At 46.7% G+C, this 15,631-nt stretch overlaps 1 protein-coding gene across 2 annotated transcripts; it reads left to right on the top strand.

Moving 5' to 3' along the window:
* The first annotated feature begins 64 nt into the window (after positions 1–64).
* PSMD2 (proteasome 26S subunit, non-ATPase 2) lies at positions 65–9,427 on the top strand. Of its 2 annotated transcripts, XM_006084844.2 has the most exons (21): positions 65–323; positions 763–819; positions 1,203–1,367; positions 2,284–2,405; positions 2,583–2,807; positions 3,108–3,266; positions 3,403–3,547; positions 3,706–3,766; positions 4,008–4,154; positions 4,321–4,427; positions 4,622–4,749; positions 4,961–5,048; positions 5,736–5,898; positions 6,024–6,125; positions 6,307–6,452; positions 6,713–6,796; positions 7,015–7,183; positions 7,271–7,365; positions 7,559–7,685; positions 8,818–8,936; positions 9,087–9,427. In XM_006084844.2, the coding sequence occupies exons 1-21, from the start codon at positions 189–191 to the stop codon at positions 9,267–9,269; spliced, it is 2,727 nt and encodes a 908-aa protein (XP_006084906.1). In that variant the 5' UTR covers positions 65–188; the 3' UTR covers positions 9,270–9,427. The 2 variants fall into 2 exon arrangements, with proteins under 2 accessions (XP_006084906.1, XP_023606381.1); XM_023750613.1 differs by lacking the exon at positions 6,713–6,796 and having other exon boundaries at positions 165–323.
* The last annotated feature ends 6,204 nt before the right edge of the window (positions 9,428–15,631 follow it).

Genomic DNA, 15,631 nt, shown 5'->3' with positions numbered 1-15,631 from the left:
CGTGCCGCGCGGGCAGCTGGGAACTGTAGTTTTCCTGCAGCTTCCGACCCAGGCCGAGGCGTCGTTTCCGGTCCCAGGCGGGCTCCGGAGAGGGAGGGCGGGGCGCCCTGGGCGACGCGCGAGGCTCCCTGGGAAACGGGGCGGGGCGAGCGGGGTGCGCGCGCAGCTGGCCGGCAGTGGCAGTGGAGATGGAGGAGGGCGGCCGGGACAAGACATCGGTACAGCCCCAACAGCCCCCATCGACGACCCCGGGTGGCGCGGAGGAGAAGCCGGGCGGCAAGGAGCGGCAGGATGCCGGGGACAAGGACAAAGAGCAGGAGCTGGTGAGGCGTGGCTCCGGGACCTGGTGCGGGCTGAGTCACGGCGGCTCCGTAGGCCTCGGGCCAGACTCCCAACGGCCCCGCCGTCCCCGGGAGAGGGCGGATGGGGTACCCCCCGGGCCCCCGGCACCCTGCTTCTCTGCCCCGCATCCACAATTCCGCGCTGTTACACCTGCCGCCCTCACTAGCCCTCATCACCGCCTCGTGAGGTGGTCCGAGGTGGATGGATCATTGTCATCCCATGTTTTAAAGGGGCATTCCAGCGGGACTGGTCCAGAAGCCAGGCTGCCTGCCCAACAGGGCTCCCCCTTCCGCGGCCTTTCCTCGCCCACCTGATCTCTCCTGAAGAGGCAGGCTTACTGGCCACCTGCCCCAGGGGGACGGCGGGGAGGATGTGTGTGGGATTCCTTCTCTTGATGAGCTTCTTCCTCCAACCCTCCAGTCTGAGGAGGACAAACAGCTTCAGGATGAACTGGAGATGCTCGTGGAACGGCTGGGGGTGAGTCACGATATGGTAACATGAGCAGAGCGGGTGGGTATTTGCAGCTTTCCCACCTGCTTGCTGTACTCCATTCTGAGGCAACACGATGTGAGGCATAGGGAAAGGTGGACCGTGTTAGGATCAGTGTTATGATGATGTTGTGAGGGAGGAATGTAACAAAAGACGGTTGAAGCATTTTGTCGCTTTCTCTTGGGGAGAAGCAGTGCGTGAACTTCTCACCCAGGATCATTTGTTTTTGTGCCAGGCGGTGTGCAGGTGGTTGGGGAATTGCAGATGAATACAGGCAGTGATTTTCCCAGGGGAGCCGTTAAACACATGCACTGTGACTTCAGGGACGTGCCTCTTGTTTTTTTTGTCTGCCCCTCACATCTCCTGATCAGGAGAAGGACACATCCTTGTACCGGCCAGCCCTGGAGGAGCTGCGGAGACAGATTCGTTCTTCTACAACTTCCATGACCTCGGTGCCCAAGCCTCTCAAGTTCCTGCGCCCACACTATGGCAAGCTGAAGGAAATCTATGAGAACATGGCCCCCGGGGAGAATAAGGTAAAACCGTTTCAGAGGCTGGTGGAGGCCTAGTGTAGGAACTCCTTTTCACGAGGAACCATGGCGCTCATGGAAGTCACAGGCAACCTGCTAGACCTGAGACCTGAGCTATCATAGTCAAAATACATAAGCGCTGATAGAAGGATTGCCTTCTCAGAAGATACTGTTCCTGTCATTTATGTCGGACATTGGGATTTTATTATCATGGCCTATTTTACTTGTTTAACCTTAATTTTTTCCTTTCCTTATAGCCCATGTACATTCATTTGTTTTATCTTTAAAATAACACCTACCTAGTTCAGTCACTTCTTTGCTTGTTGTAATAACCCTGAACTAGGAAGTCTTCAGCTCTCACCTGAATTACTGCAGCAGCCTCCTAACTGGCCTTCTTCTTTGTATTTTTTACTTCCTGCACGGTTTGTCTTTCATACAACAGTCATAGTTGTCTTTCTAGATTGTGAGTCTTTTCTGCTTAAAAACTTTTAGTAGTTTATTATTGTGATTAGAATAAAATTGAGTCCATCTTTCTCCACTCCTTCCTTATCACCATCCTTCAGCCATGTTTGTTTAAAAGGGAAATAGGGTCCTAGTCAGGTGGCTTAGTTGGTTGGTTCCATATACCAAAAGGTGTGGGTTTAATCCCCGGTCGGGTGTGATCTGTGTTTCACATCATTTTTCTCTCTCTCTAAATATCCATAAAAACATATCCTTGGGTGAGGATTAAACAAATAAAAGGGAGATATCAGTACTAACCCTGGAGTTACCGTGAGGCTTAACTTAGAAATTAACGTGTAAATTTCTAGAGGTTGGTGCATAGTTAATACTTAATTTTGGGGATAGTGACAAGTGATCTTGATTCCATAGTGTGATACTCCCCTTACCCTGGATTTAACTTTAAAGACTGGTTTCTTTAAAGCGTTTTGCTGCTGATATCATCTCTGTTTTGGCGATGACCATGAGTGGGGAGCGTGAGTGCCTCAAATATCGGCTAGTGGGCTCCCAGGAGGAATTGGCATCATGGGGTCATGAGTATGTCAGGTAAGACCTTTTGGGACTCTGAAGGGGGTTCTGAGACATAATTCTGAGTTCGGTCTTAGAGTATTATCTGTCTTGGAGTACCAGTGTATTGAGTTTCCCAGACACTAAATTCCTTGACCCACAGGGAAGTGCTTCCTGTGAAGCTGTGTCCCCTAATGGTGTGGGTCTATCCATTAGGCATCTAGCAGGAGAAGTGGCCAAGGAGTGGCAGGAGCTGGATGATGCGGAGAAAACACAGCGGGAGCCACTGCTGACCCTGGTGAAGGAGATTGTCCCATACAACATGGCCCACAACGCAGAGCATGAGGCCTGCGACCTGCTCATGGAAATTGAGCAGGTGGATATGCTGGAGAAGGACATTGATGAGAATGCATATGCAAAGGTCTGCCTCTATCTCACCAGGTGAGCAAGTGTGGTAGGGAATGATGGCAGGCCTACTGTCCCAGCACTTTTCTCTCAACTGTGCCTCCTCTGCTTTCTCAGAGCATTTGCATCAAAGGTAGTGTCAAACTGTAGTTAATTTATTGATGTCTGTAAACTACTTGAGGATAGAAACATCATGTCTCCTTAGTAGTCCCGGCTTCTGGCATAGTGCCTGGATAACAAATATCTAGTATTTAGTATTTATTTTGGATAAGTGAAGTAAATGGGGTAAGTGTATGTCTGAAACTTCTGATTCCTTTATTATTTTTACCTCTGTAGCTGTGTGAATTATGTGCCTGAGCCTGAGAACTCTGCCCTACTGCGCTGTGCCTTGGGTGTGTTCCGAAAGTTCAGTCGCTTCCCTGAAGCTCTCAGATTGGCATTGATGCTCAATGACATGGAACTGGTAGAAGACATCTTCACCTCCTGCAAGGATGTGTATGTAGGGAAGAAGTCTGCAGAGGAAGAGATAAGCTCATGGGTGGGAGCTTGTAGTTTCTGGTTAGAGCTTGAGGGGCTGTTCTGTGTCCTTAGTGGGTAGGGGCTGAGCAGTTGTGATGGCTCTCTCCCACAGGGTCGTGCAGAAGCAGATGGCATTCATGCTGGGCCGGCATGGGGTGTTTCTGGAGCTGAGTGAAGATGTGGAGGAGTATGAGGACCTGACTGAGATCATGTCCAATGTGCAGCTCAATAGCAACTTCTTGGCATTAGCTCGGGAGGTGAGACTGCCCTTTTCTATCAAAGCTTTCTTGGTTGTGATTCTACCTGACTGTAACTGACTGGACTCCTTGGTTAGAATTTCCATTGAGTGGGATATCAGAAGGGACAGCTAAGGGAGGACTCGGGGAGCAGTTGTGACCCTCTGACTTCTCTTCAGCTGGATATCATGGAGCCCAAGGTGCCTGATGACATCTATAAAACCCACCTGGAGAACAATAGTGAGTAGCTATCTGCATGTGTGTGGGGATTGGAGGATTATTAATTATGCCCCTTGTACTGGGAGTGATAGGTTGGCCAAACACATTTATCCTGTAGAACTCAGAATCCCACATACCTTTCCTCCAGGTCACTGGTGGGAGCAAAGATAGAGGATCCTAGGGGGCCAGCTCAGAACCAGCTGCCATGTTTCTTTCTTGCCCTACTCTAAACCAACCTTTCTTTCCTCTCCCTCCTGTGCAGGGTTTGGGGGCAGTGGCTCTCAAGTGGATTCTGCCCGCATGAACCTGGCCTCTTCTTTTGTGAATGGCTTCGTGAATGCAGCCTTTGGCCAGGATAAGCTGCTGACTGATGATGGCAACAAATGGCTTTACAAGAACAAGGACCATGGTATAATTCTGTTTCTACTTTATCTTTGTGTTGCTTTGGTCATACTTGCCCTCCTAGTTTCATCTGTTACCTGACAAGTGTTCCCCAGTGCAGTTCCTGGGAGAGCTCTTTATAACAGTTTTCTAAGTGTAAGACCATTTTAAGACAGATTTGTTTCTTGGTATAGGAATGTTGAGTGCAGCTGCGTCCCTTGGCATGATTCTGCTGTGGGATGTGGATGGTGGTCTCACCCAGATTGACAAGTACCTGTACTCTTCTGAGGATTACATCAAGGTTGGTCTGGGCATAGCCCACTAATGGGGACATCCCCCTTCCCTGTTCTAGGGCCCACAGGGCCTCCCTTTCACTGGTAAGTTATCTGGTTTTTAACCCCAGTTTAGGCAGGTGCTGCTCTGAGGCCTGTGTTGCGTCTTTGTGATAAGGAAGGTAGAGTAGTCTGAGTGAAGAATCTCTTTGCATTTTTGCAGTCCGGAGCCCTCCTGGCCTGTGGCATTGTGAACTCTGCGGTCCGGAATGAGTGTGACCCTGCTCTGGCACTGCTCTCAGACTATGTTCTCCACAACAGCAACACTATGAGACTTGGTTCTATCTTTGGGTAAGGCTTATTGCTTCCCTTTCTGGTAGTGCTCATCCCGAAATCTCTGTGAAAAAGAGAATTGGCCCTTTTCACCTTTGTATTGCCAAGAACTACCATTATGCCTGTTGAGTACTTGGCTCTTTGTGACTGTTGAAATGATGAATGACCATTTCTCTTTTTGTTCTTCCTTGGATGTGTGTTGGGGACTGCATCTCCCTGGCTTTTGCAGGCTAGGCTTGGCCTATGCTGGCTCAAATCGTGAAGATGTTCTAACACTGCTGCTGCCTGTGATGGGAGATTCCAAGTCCAGTATGGAGGTGAATAGAGACTGTTGGTCATTTATGGGAGGTGGGGAAATACTCGAGTCCTACCACTCTCTGTAATAAATAGTGAGAGAAGAAATGGAGTTGGGCTGGGAGAGGGGGGAATTATATCACTTTCAGTGAAATCCCTTGGAACTGGGATTCTAAGTCCCAGTGGTGTTGCTGCTAGTTCCAGCCCTTGGGATCCATGAGAAGTACCAGACTAGAGTGGCTAGTAACTTAACCCAGTTTGGGTGGGTTATTCTCACTCACTGGTTTAGTTATTGGCCAACCCTAAATTTTCTTGTGCAGAGTTGTTTTTGTGGTGGCTAAGTATAACATAGGCTTTAGTCAGAAAGACCTCAGTTCAGATCCTCCCACCTCTGCTTATCAGCAATGTGATCTTAGACACATAACCTCTTTTGGCTTCATTCTTCTCACCAATAAAAGAGGAATAACAGTAGGAACTGTTTCATGGATTGTTGTGCTTAAATGTTAATAGTATGCAAAGCAGGTGGCATAGTGGCTGACTTAGCAAGTATTCAGTGAATTATTGCTACTGTTGTTATTTTGACCTACCATCAGAAAGGGATTTTTACCTAGTGCACTTAGAGCAGGTTGTAGGGATTCGCTGTCTGGAGTCAAGATAGGTAAACAACTATTTTAACAACTTATGTGCAATACTGACTTTCCTGATTCTAGGTGGCTGGTGTGACAGCTCTAGCCTGTGGAATGATAGCAGTGGGATCCTGCAATGGTGATGTCACTTCCACTATCCTTCAGACCATCATGGAGAAGTCAGAGACTGAGCTCAAGGACACTTATGCCCGTTGGCTTCCTCTTGGATTGGGCCTCAATCACCTGGGTGAGGGGATGTCTCTCTATTTGGGCAAAAGGCTGACAATAAATGGATACAACAGGGACAGTTTATGTGTCAGGCTGTGGTGTATGGAAGCAAGTGTCTTCTGACCCCTTGAATCTGTCCTGTAGGGAAGGGAGAAGCCATTGAAGCAATCCTGGCTGCGCTGGAGGTTGTGTCAGAGCCATTCCGCAGCTTTGCCAACACACTGGTGGATGTGTGTGCCTATGCAGGTGTGTGTCTTTGTGCTTCCCAGTGACTCCATTTCTCTCCTGGACCTTTTTCCAGATTGTTTCTCCTGGCTCAGTCATTCGGATCTGTATTAGATTGGTTAGCTTCTCCTATTCTTGGCGTAAGCTTTTCCTTGGTACCTTTTCATTTCTACCCTTCCTCACTCTTACCATCCTGCTACAGGCTCTGGGAATGTACTGAAGGTGCAGCAACTGCTCCACATTTGTAGTGAACACTTTGACTCCAAGGAAAAGGAGGAAGACAAAGACAAGAAGGAAAAGAAGGACAAGGACAAGAAGGAAGCTCCCGCTGACATGGGAGCACATCAGGTGCTGTGGGCAGCTAGGCCCTCTCTGAGTGAGCTCTGAGGGAAGAGAAGTTTGCAGGGTGGAGGGCGGAGCTGGTTTGGGTTGGCTTTTGAACCCCTCTGAGTATGGCTGTGTATGGACATAGCACATGGCTGGGTTTCATACATGAGGGGGAAGCGTGTGCCCCACAGGACAGCTTTTTCTTTTCAGGCAGGACTCCAGTCAAAGGTGAGTTTTTTGTTGCCTGAGCTTACTGAGTTCTGCTGCCTCTTCAATTGCAGGGAGTGGCTGTGCTGGGGATTGCCCTTATTGCTATGGGGGAGGAGATTGGTGCGGAGATGGCACTACGAACCTTTGGCCACCTGGTGAGTATCGCACAGAGAGGATGAGAATATACTGATTTTGATGCCTGCGGTTCCCTAGAGGAAACTTTCCTGACGGGTTTTCATGGTTGAGAAATGTTTTTTCTGTGCCCTTTCTATAAAACTTGTTTAAAGCCGCTTTTACCTATTAGTCTGTTCCTGTAACAAAGCTTATTTTTACTATTTTCTGTGATGCTCCTTTTATTTTCTTTTATTACCAGTTGAGATATGGGGAGCCCACACTCCGACGGGCTGTGCCTTTAGCACTGGCCTTAATTTCTGTTTCAAATCCACGACTCAACATCCTGGATACTCTAAGCAAATTTTCTCATGATGCTGACCCAGAAGTTTCCTATAACTCCATCTTTGCCATGGGCATGGTGGGCAGTGGTGAGTATCAGTCAGAAAAAGATCATAAGCAGCTTGGGGGAAGGTTTGAGGACCTTTTTTTCCAATACTCTGTGATGCTTATTCCAGGTACCAATAATGCCCGTCTGGCTGCGATGCTGCGCCAGTTAGCCCAGTATCATGCCAAGGACCCCAACAACCTCTTCATGGTGCGCTTGGCACAGGTAAAGAATAGAATTGTGTTCCTTAGAGTTTGCTAAGGGACATATCTCTGGGGATGGGAGACATGTAGTGACATGAAGAGGACCTTGAGTTCAGTCTGGAGGGAGGATGTGAGTGAGTTGGATTTCTGTGTAGCTAAGTTAGGTGATGTCTTTTCAGATGTGACTCTTCACCTCTACTTTCTGTATTTTTCAGGGCCTGACGCATTTAGGGAAGGGCACACTCACCCTCTGCCCCTACCACAGTGACCGGCAGCTTATGAGTCAAGTGGCTGTGGCTGGGCTGCTCACTGTGCTTGTCTCTTTCCTGGATGTCCGCAACAGTGAGTTCCTGTCAGGAATCTTATATGGTGGCACCTGGTGCCCTGTCTCCATCCCTACCAGGGCCATCTTGATCATTTATGAGCAAGGCTTTGAGTTAGCTCTGTACCACTCTAAAAGTTTTTAGGGCCTGTGATGGACCTCATGAAACTTTTATCTCCCACACTTTTTTTTTTAAATCCTCACTCAATGATTTTTAAAATGTATATATTTTTATTGATTTCAGAGAAGAAGGGAGAGGGAGAGAAACTTCAACAATGAGAGAATTATTGATTGGCTGCCTCCTGCACGCCCCCACTGGGGATTGAGCCTACAACCCGGGCATGTGCCCTGACTGAGAATCGAATTGTAACCTCCTGGCTCATAGGTAAAATGCTCAACCACTGAGCCACGCCGGCTGGGCACCCAAGGATTTTTTAAAAAATATATTTCATTGATTTTTCACTGAGAGGAAGGGAGAGGGATAGAGAGTTAGAAACATCGATGAGAGAGAAACATCAATCAGCTTCCTCCTGCAGAATTCCTACTGGGGATGTGCCCGCAACCAAGGTATATGCCCTTGACCGGAATCGAACCTGGGACCCTTCAGTCCCCAGGCCGACGCTCTATCCACTGAGCCAAACCGGTTAGGGCAAGGATATTTTTTTCCATTGATTTCCAGAGAGATGGGGGTGGAAGCGGGGGGAGAAAAACAGTGTGAGAGAGCCACATTGATTGGTTGTCTCCCACATTCGCCCCTACTGGGGCTGGGGAACCTGCAACCAAGGTACGTGTCCTTGACCGGGAATCAAACCCGCAACCCTTCCATCCAAGGACCAGTGCTGTAACCACTGAGCACCGGTCAGGGCATATCTAGCATACTTTTGATCTGGCCCAAAGATATTTTCTTTTGAGAAAGGAGAACTGAGTCCAGTTTCTGCTCCTGAGTGCCTGGGGGAAAGTGATTATCAAGTTTGAGGGCTGTGAGCAGAGTAAGGTGGGGGCATTTCTGGTTTATAGTAGGTTATATGAGGAGAGGAATGTGGGTTCAGCTATATAACGGGTTAAAGAGTCAGGGCTGGAGTGGGGTCCCTAGGTTCAGATCAGGCTTGTCCCAATGTCTCTAACTATGTTTGTCATGTGTTCTTCCCTCAGTCATCCTAGGCAAATCTCACTATGTATTGTATGGGCTGGTGGCTGCCATGCAGCCCCGAATGCTGGTTACATTTGATGAGGAGTTGCGACCATTGCCAGTGTCTGTCCGTGTGGGCCAGGTGAGGGATTAAGTGGAGGGGAGGGCTCAGACTGTATTCTATAACTTGGAGAATGCACATGTACCTGCTTCTCTGAAACTGGTATGGGCTCTGGGTTGTTGCTGCATTGCTATCCGGGGTCCCTTCATCTCAAATTTTCTCACCCTACAGGCAGTGGATGTGGTGGGCCAGGCTGGCAAACCTAAGGCTATCACAGGGTTCCAGACACACACAACCCCGGTGTTGTTGGCCCACGGGGAGCGGGCAGAATTGGCCACTGAGGAATATCTCCCTGTTACCCCCATTCTGGAAGGTTTCGTTATCCTTCGGAAGAACCCCAACTATGACCTCTAAGTGGCCACCAAAGGCTCTGAGCTGCAGCTGATCTGTTAGTGGGCCATGCTCCCTGTGCCAGAGGTGGACACTGCTCCAGACCTTTGGTGGAGTTGATACCTCCTGTTCTTTTGTTACTGAGTGAGATCACTTTGTTGAATAAAGACCTTTATCCCCAAGGTCCCTCTCTGTCTGTTTTCTGGGGTATGGTGGACAGAGGCCAGATTGGGGTGGGAAGTAGATGTGAGCCAGTATTGTTTGCAGCAACTCTGAGCCTTGGCTAGCAGCCCTGAATGGAAAGAACTAAACCCTTTTTCCTTCTCTCTTTCCTAATCATCTTAAGACAGTGGTTCATCTTCAAATCCTTGAGATGCTGATAAATGTAATGGACCTTCTTTCTAGGAGATGCATATACACAAATTTTTATACAAACTCTTACAAATAACTTTGTGAGGGCTTTGTGGACCCATACACCTCCTACCCCAACCCTGTCAATGCACACCCATCTCAAGCCCATCATTCCCTGACTTTGGCCTAAACTAACGATCCCTGCTCTAAGAGGCAGCAGAATTAGCCCCACTCTTTATAATTTGACTTTTGTGTTGATGTATGAAAAGGACATCTTTAGCTTCTCTGACCCTCTGTCACTCTTGGGAGGCTGCTGTTTGAGAAATTTGATCATGTTAACATCTATTGGGCTGTCCTTTCAGAAACAGTATAAGAAACTTGACCCTGACCTTCCCTTGGTGTAGCAATGGGAAAGAGAAATGGCCTCCTTCCTGGGATGTAATCACTCTTGATCTGCAATACTTCTTGTGGGGCTGGTAGGAGTATAGCTGCACTGACTATTGGGGCCTGGGCCTCTGTGGATGCAGTAGAGAACATGTGGCCCTGGCAGTAATTGCTAGCATTTTACCCAATACTTACTATGGGATTAACCTCTGAACAGTGACTGGCACTTAATAGGTCTATAAATGTTGAAAGAATAATTCTACATACTCTTGAGACCTCACAACAACTTTGAGAGAAGTATTACTCCTGTATTTTGGTGAGGAATGTAAAGTAGAGATTCAGTAACTTATTCAAGGTCATGTAGTAAGTGGTGAAGTCAGGATTGGAATCTAAATCCATCTGACTCCAAAACCCGTGCCTGTAAATTCACTATATTAATCTGTCTATGTAGCTTTGGAGACTTGTGGACCCCATTGTAGTCCAAACTCTTGGCTAGCTGGAGAAGCAGCAACTTTGGATTGAGTGTCTCCATTGTCTTCTCTGCTTTCACTTGGCAGCCTGTATAAAACCTGTATAAGAGGTTAAAGCACTGACCTTGGGAGAGCAGACCTGTCAAACTCCTTTCATGAGACCTGTTGTAGTTTGAGCAAATCAGCATGACTGATGAGCCTGTTATCTGTATAAGGGGGATATAGTAATTGCCTTACCTGGTATCCAATGGTGGTGATGTTAAAATAAATTAGAAACTGAAAACAAAAGGATAATTCCCTCCCAAATCAAGGATTACGCTTTAGAATAGGAAAGTTTCATGGTGGCTCTTAATCTTTTCACATTCAATTGTTCATTCAGCAAGAAATAATCAATGGAGCCTTATTCTGCATTAGTTATTCTAGTTTGTGGGGATGCAAAACTTGGGGGGAAAAATCCTATCCTCAAAAAGCTTACGTAATGGAAAGAAAACAATTGTGATTAATACTGTACTAGGTTGTGAACAAGTTACCCTGATATTGAAATAGGGCCTAAGTGCTTGGATAAGAGGGATTTTGAGGAAACAGAATTGGAAGAAGATGGGTTTGTCCAGAGGAAAAGAGGGTAGGATATAGCTAAAGGAGTAGCAAAAGCAGAGAGGTGGAAAAGCTATTTGTTTTCAGAAACCATGGATAAGTGAGTGGAGCCAGGGAAAGTGTGGTTGGAAGTACAGTTCTAAGCCTTCTCTGATCAGGTTTAGAAGAGCTTTACTGTGCTAAGAAATTGCACATGTACCTGGGCTCTGGGTTGTTGCGATATCTCAATCACTGAATAAGAGCAGGAAAGTGACATGATCAGCTAGCTGTCTGGGTGGGAAAGTGTAACATGGAGGCTCAGAGACCACACAAGTGAAATGAATGCCTAAATTGGGGCAGTCAAAATGGGGAGATAGGGGAGAGTCGAAGAAAGATTAAAAAAAAAAAGAATGCTTTTATTGATTTTAGAGAGAGAGGAAGGGAGAGGGAGAAATAGAAACATGCCTCCTGCATGCCCCCTACTGAGGATTGAGTCCGCAAGCTGGGCATGTGTCCTGACCTGGAATTGAACTGGCAACCTCTTGGTGCATGGGACAACGCTCAACCAAATGAGCCACACCGCCTGGGCAAAGAAAGATTTAAAAAATATATATATATTTTATTGATTTCTTACAGAGAGGAAGGGAGAGGGATAGAGAGTAAGAAACATTGATGAGAGAAACATCGACCAACTGCCTCCTGCACACTCCCTACTGGGGATGTGCCCACAACCAAGGTACATGCCCTTGACTGGAATCGAACCTGGGACCCTTGAGTCCGCAGGCCGACGCTCCTATCCACTGAGCCAAACCAGTTAGGGCCAAAGAAAGATTTTTTAAAAGAAAATCAACAAGACTGGATTTTGATCCAAACACCAGTAGGACCTGGTGTCTGATTAGATGGAGTATGTGGATGGGAAGGAATGTAGGATGAATCCCAGATTTTTTGGTTGGGCAGTGTTTAATACAATACATGAGCAACAACATGTTTAGGGTCGAGGTGGAGGACTCTATTGAGTAGGGAAAGATGACAAATTTCTATCTGGGCATACACAATTTGAGATGCCTGTGGGATGATTAAGTGAATATATCTTTTTAAAAAAACATTTTTATTGATTTCAGAGAGGAAGGGAGGAGAGAGAAACATCAATGATGAGAGAGAATATTGATGGGCTGTCTCCTGAATGTTCCTTACTGGGGATTGAGCCTGCAACCTGGGCATGTACCCTTGGCCAGAATTGAACCCGGGACCCTTCAGTCCACAGGCCGATGCTCTATCCACTTAGCCAAACCAGCTAGGGCAGGTGAATATATCTTTTAGAGTCACAGTTCAATTCCCAGTTGGGGCAAGTGCCTGGGTTGCGGGCTCAAGCATTTATGTCTGGGGTTCCCTAGACATAATAATAGACAAACATGTAAATTGACCGTCCCTCCGCTATGCTCACCAGCCAATCAGGAGTATGCAAATTAACCCAACAAAGATGGTTAATTTGCATATGTAGGTGCGAAGCGGTGGAGCGAAGACTGAAGGCTCCGGCCAGAGCGAAGGCCTGGGTCCTAGGTGCCGGAGGAAAACCGGTGCTGGCAGCCAGGGGAAGGGAAGGCCTATTGCACAAATCTCTTCGTGCAATGGGTCTCTAGTATATATATATTTTAAAGATCTCTTTTAGGTAGAATCTTGTTCTAACTGGAGTTTAAGAGTGGATTCTAAGGTAGGAATGGAATGACATGTAGGTAGTAATTGATTTCTTAAATTGAATCTTTATTGTTGAAAGTATTACATATGTTCCCTTTTTTCCCCTTCTAGCATGCCCCTGACCAAGGCCTTCACCATCCTATTGTCTGTGTCCATAGGTTAGGCATACAAATTATTTGGTTGATCATTTCCAACCCACCCTCTCCTGCCTTCCCTCAGATTCCACAGCCTGTTCTATGCTGCCTTTTTTTTTGTTGTTGTTAATCTTCACTTGAGGATTTTTTTTGTTGTTGTTATTGTTAATCCTCACCTGAGGATATTTTTTCCATTGATCTTTTTTATTTTTTAAAAAATATATTTTATTGATTTTTTACAGAGAGGAAGGGAGAGACATAGAGAGTTACAAACATCGATGAGAGAGAAACATCGATCAGCTGCCTCCTGCACATCTCCTACTGGGGATGTGCCCGCAACCAAGGTACATGCCCTTGACCGGAATCGAACCTGGGACCCTTCAGTCCCCAGGCCGACGCTCCATCCACTGAGCCAAACCGGTTTCAGCACCATTGATCTTTTTTAAAGAGAGAGTGGAAGGGAGGGAGGGAGGGGGAGAGACACAGAGAGAAACATCGATGTGAGAGAGAAGCATTGATCGGGTTGTCTCCCATATGTGTCCTGACCAAAAATCAAACCTGAAATCTTTTGGTGTATAGGATGACACTCCAACCAACTGAGCCACCCCATCCGGGCTAATTTTCTTAGTTTGCTCAGGGACAAAGAGAAATGAGAAGAGTAGAGTAGGGAGCCCTATGTGATTAATTCATAGCACTTAAATCAATGAATACTCCAGATCTAGATTGGTATTTTCATTCTCACTGTAGTTTCTCTTCTATGTATCTATTTTGTTCTCCTACCTTTGGAGCTTCAGGTCCTCATATATAATGGGAATGATAATACAATCCATTCTGTAGGCAATTGTGAGGATTGAGGTCACATAAGTCATACATATTAAGTGGCCAGTTCATCATTTGGTGCTGAGATACTTTTTCTTCTGAGATTATGTGTACACACAGGGAGAAGGGAGTGAACAAAAACCTATGTACTGTTTTAAGCACTTTTTAAAAAATATATTTTTAGTGGTTTCAGAGAGAAAGGGAGAGAGAGAGAGAGATAGAAACATCAAAGAGAATCACCGATCAGTTGCTTCTTTGCATGCCCCACACTGGGGATTGAGCCCTCAACTCCGCCCGACCTGGAATCAAAACCATGACCTCCTGGTTCATAAGTCAATGCACAACAACTGAGCCATGCAGGCTGGGTTTAAGCACTTTCACATGAATTAACTCCTTTAATCCTCACAATCCACATTATCATTGTGAGATTAAAAGCATAGCAGTTAAAAGCTTAGACTTGATCCAGACTGCCTGGTTTCAAATCTTACCATTTTATAACTGTACTAGAGGCCTGGTACATGAAACTCGTGCATGGGTAGGGTCTCTAGGCTTGGCCGGGGATCAGGGCCAATCGGGGCCTTTGGGCTGCTGTCCGGGACCTTCCTTCATTCCGCGCTGCCCCCCAGTGGTCAGCGCACATCATAGCTAGCGATTGAACTCCAAGGGGACAATTTGCATATTAGGCTTATATATATAAAGTAGGTATATTGCCAGGTATTAGGTAGGAGAATTTGGATTAAAACCCAGGCTACCTACCTGACTCCTGGTATGTGGATTTGGCTTTAGTATGGTCCCTTCTGGGGTCTCAATTCTTTTGACTGCTGGGCAGTGGTTTTGGGGTTACTTCTTCCATCATTCTGAATTTCCCATGATTGATTTTTACTCTCTGACAGTTGCTGAACTTTGTGAAAGACATATTCCTTATACTAATTTCATAGTTAGAATGTTGCAATTCTTTTAACATAGCACTCAGTTTATATATTTTTAAATTTTAAATTATTTAGATAGACTTTTTTTGGAGAGAGGAAGGGGTGAGAGAGAGGAGAGAGAGCAAGACAGACAGAAATCAATTTGTTGTTCCCCTTATTTTATCATTTATTGGTTTTTTTAAAATTTTATATTCATTTATCTTTATTTTCTAAAGTTTTTAAATGAACATACATTACTAATGTAAAAAACAGTTTCTAAAACATTGGTTGATTCTTCTATGTGCCCTGAACAGATCAAACCCGCAACCTTGGTGTATCCAGACCACGCTCTAACCAACTGAGATACCCAGCCAGGGCATAACATTCAATGATCTAACCTACATCATTTTCAAAGGCTGTATGGTTCATATTTCTTTTTGTATTTTTATAGAACATTTTATATTCTATTTGTACCATGACTTACTTAGGCAAGACTGAGTCTTTGATTTCAGTATTCTCGAACCCTAGCTAGCACTTCGCCTATGCACTTAATAAATGCTGGCTCAAAGTATGAATGAAGCTAAGGACTGCGAACACAGACTCAGAGTTGGAGGGTCGGTCTGGAGTTCTAAAGTTCGGGAGGGGACACGGGGGCGGGCCGTGGCTGTCACATGACGAGGCGGAGCAAATCCCATGTGCTCGGCGGCGCCGGGCGCGGCTCCGCCCTCCGCGCCGGTCACGTGGGGGCGCCGGCTGCGCCTGCGGAGAAGCGGTGGCCGCCGAGCGGGATCTGTGCGGGGAGCCGGAAATGTTTGTGGACTACGTCTGTGCGGCTGCTTGCGGCTCGGTCTCGCGGACTGAAGGATACTGAACGTAAAGCCGCATGTCTGTGCCCCGACCCCGGCTCCCCTTCCCCGCCCTTTCTTCTCCTTGATGTCTCCGGCTGCGTCCTCTTACATCCTAGAGCCCTTCCCAAGGCCACGTGCCCCGGCTGCTCCGTGATGGTAGAGACAGACGGAGGAAGAAGGGAGGCTAGGATGGTGAGCATCCCT

This window comes from Myotis lucifugus, unplaced genomic scaffold (genome assembly GCF_000147115.1).
Source record: "Myotis lucifugus unplaced genomic scaffold, Myoluc2.0 scaffold_14, whole genome shotgun sequence".
Classification (NCBI taxonomy): Eukaryota; Metazoa; Chordata; class Mammalia; order Chiroptera; family Vespertilionidae; genus Myotis; species Myotis lucifugus.
The sequence above is the reverse complement of the archived record's forward strand: the minus strand, read 5'-3'. Positions and strand labels throughout refer to the sequence as shown.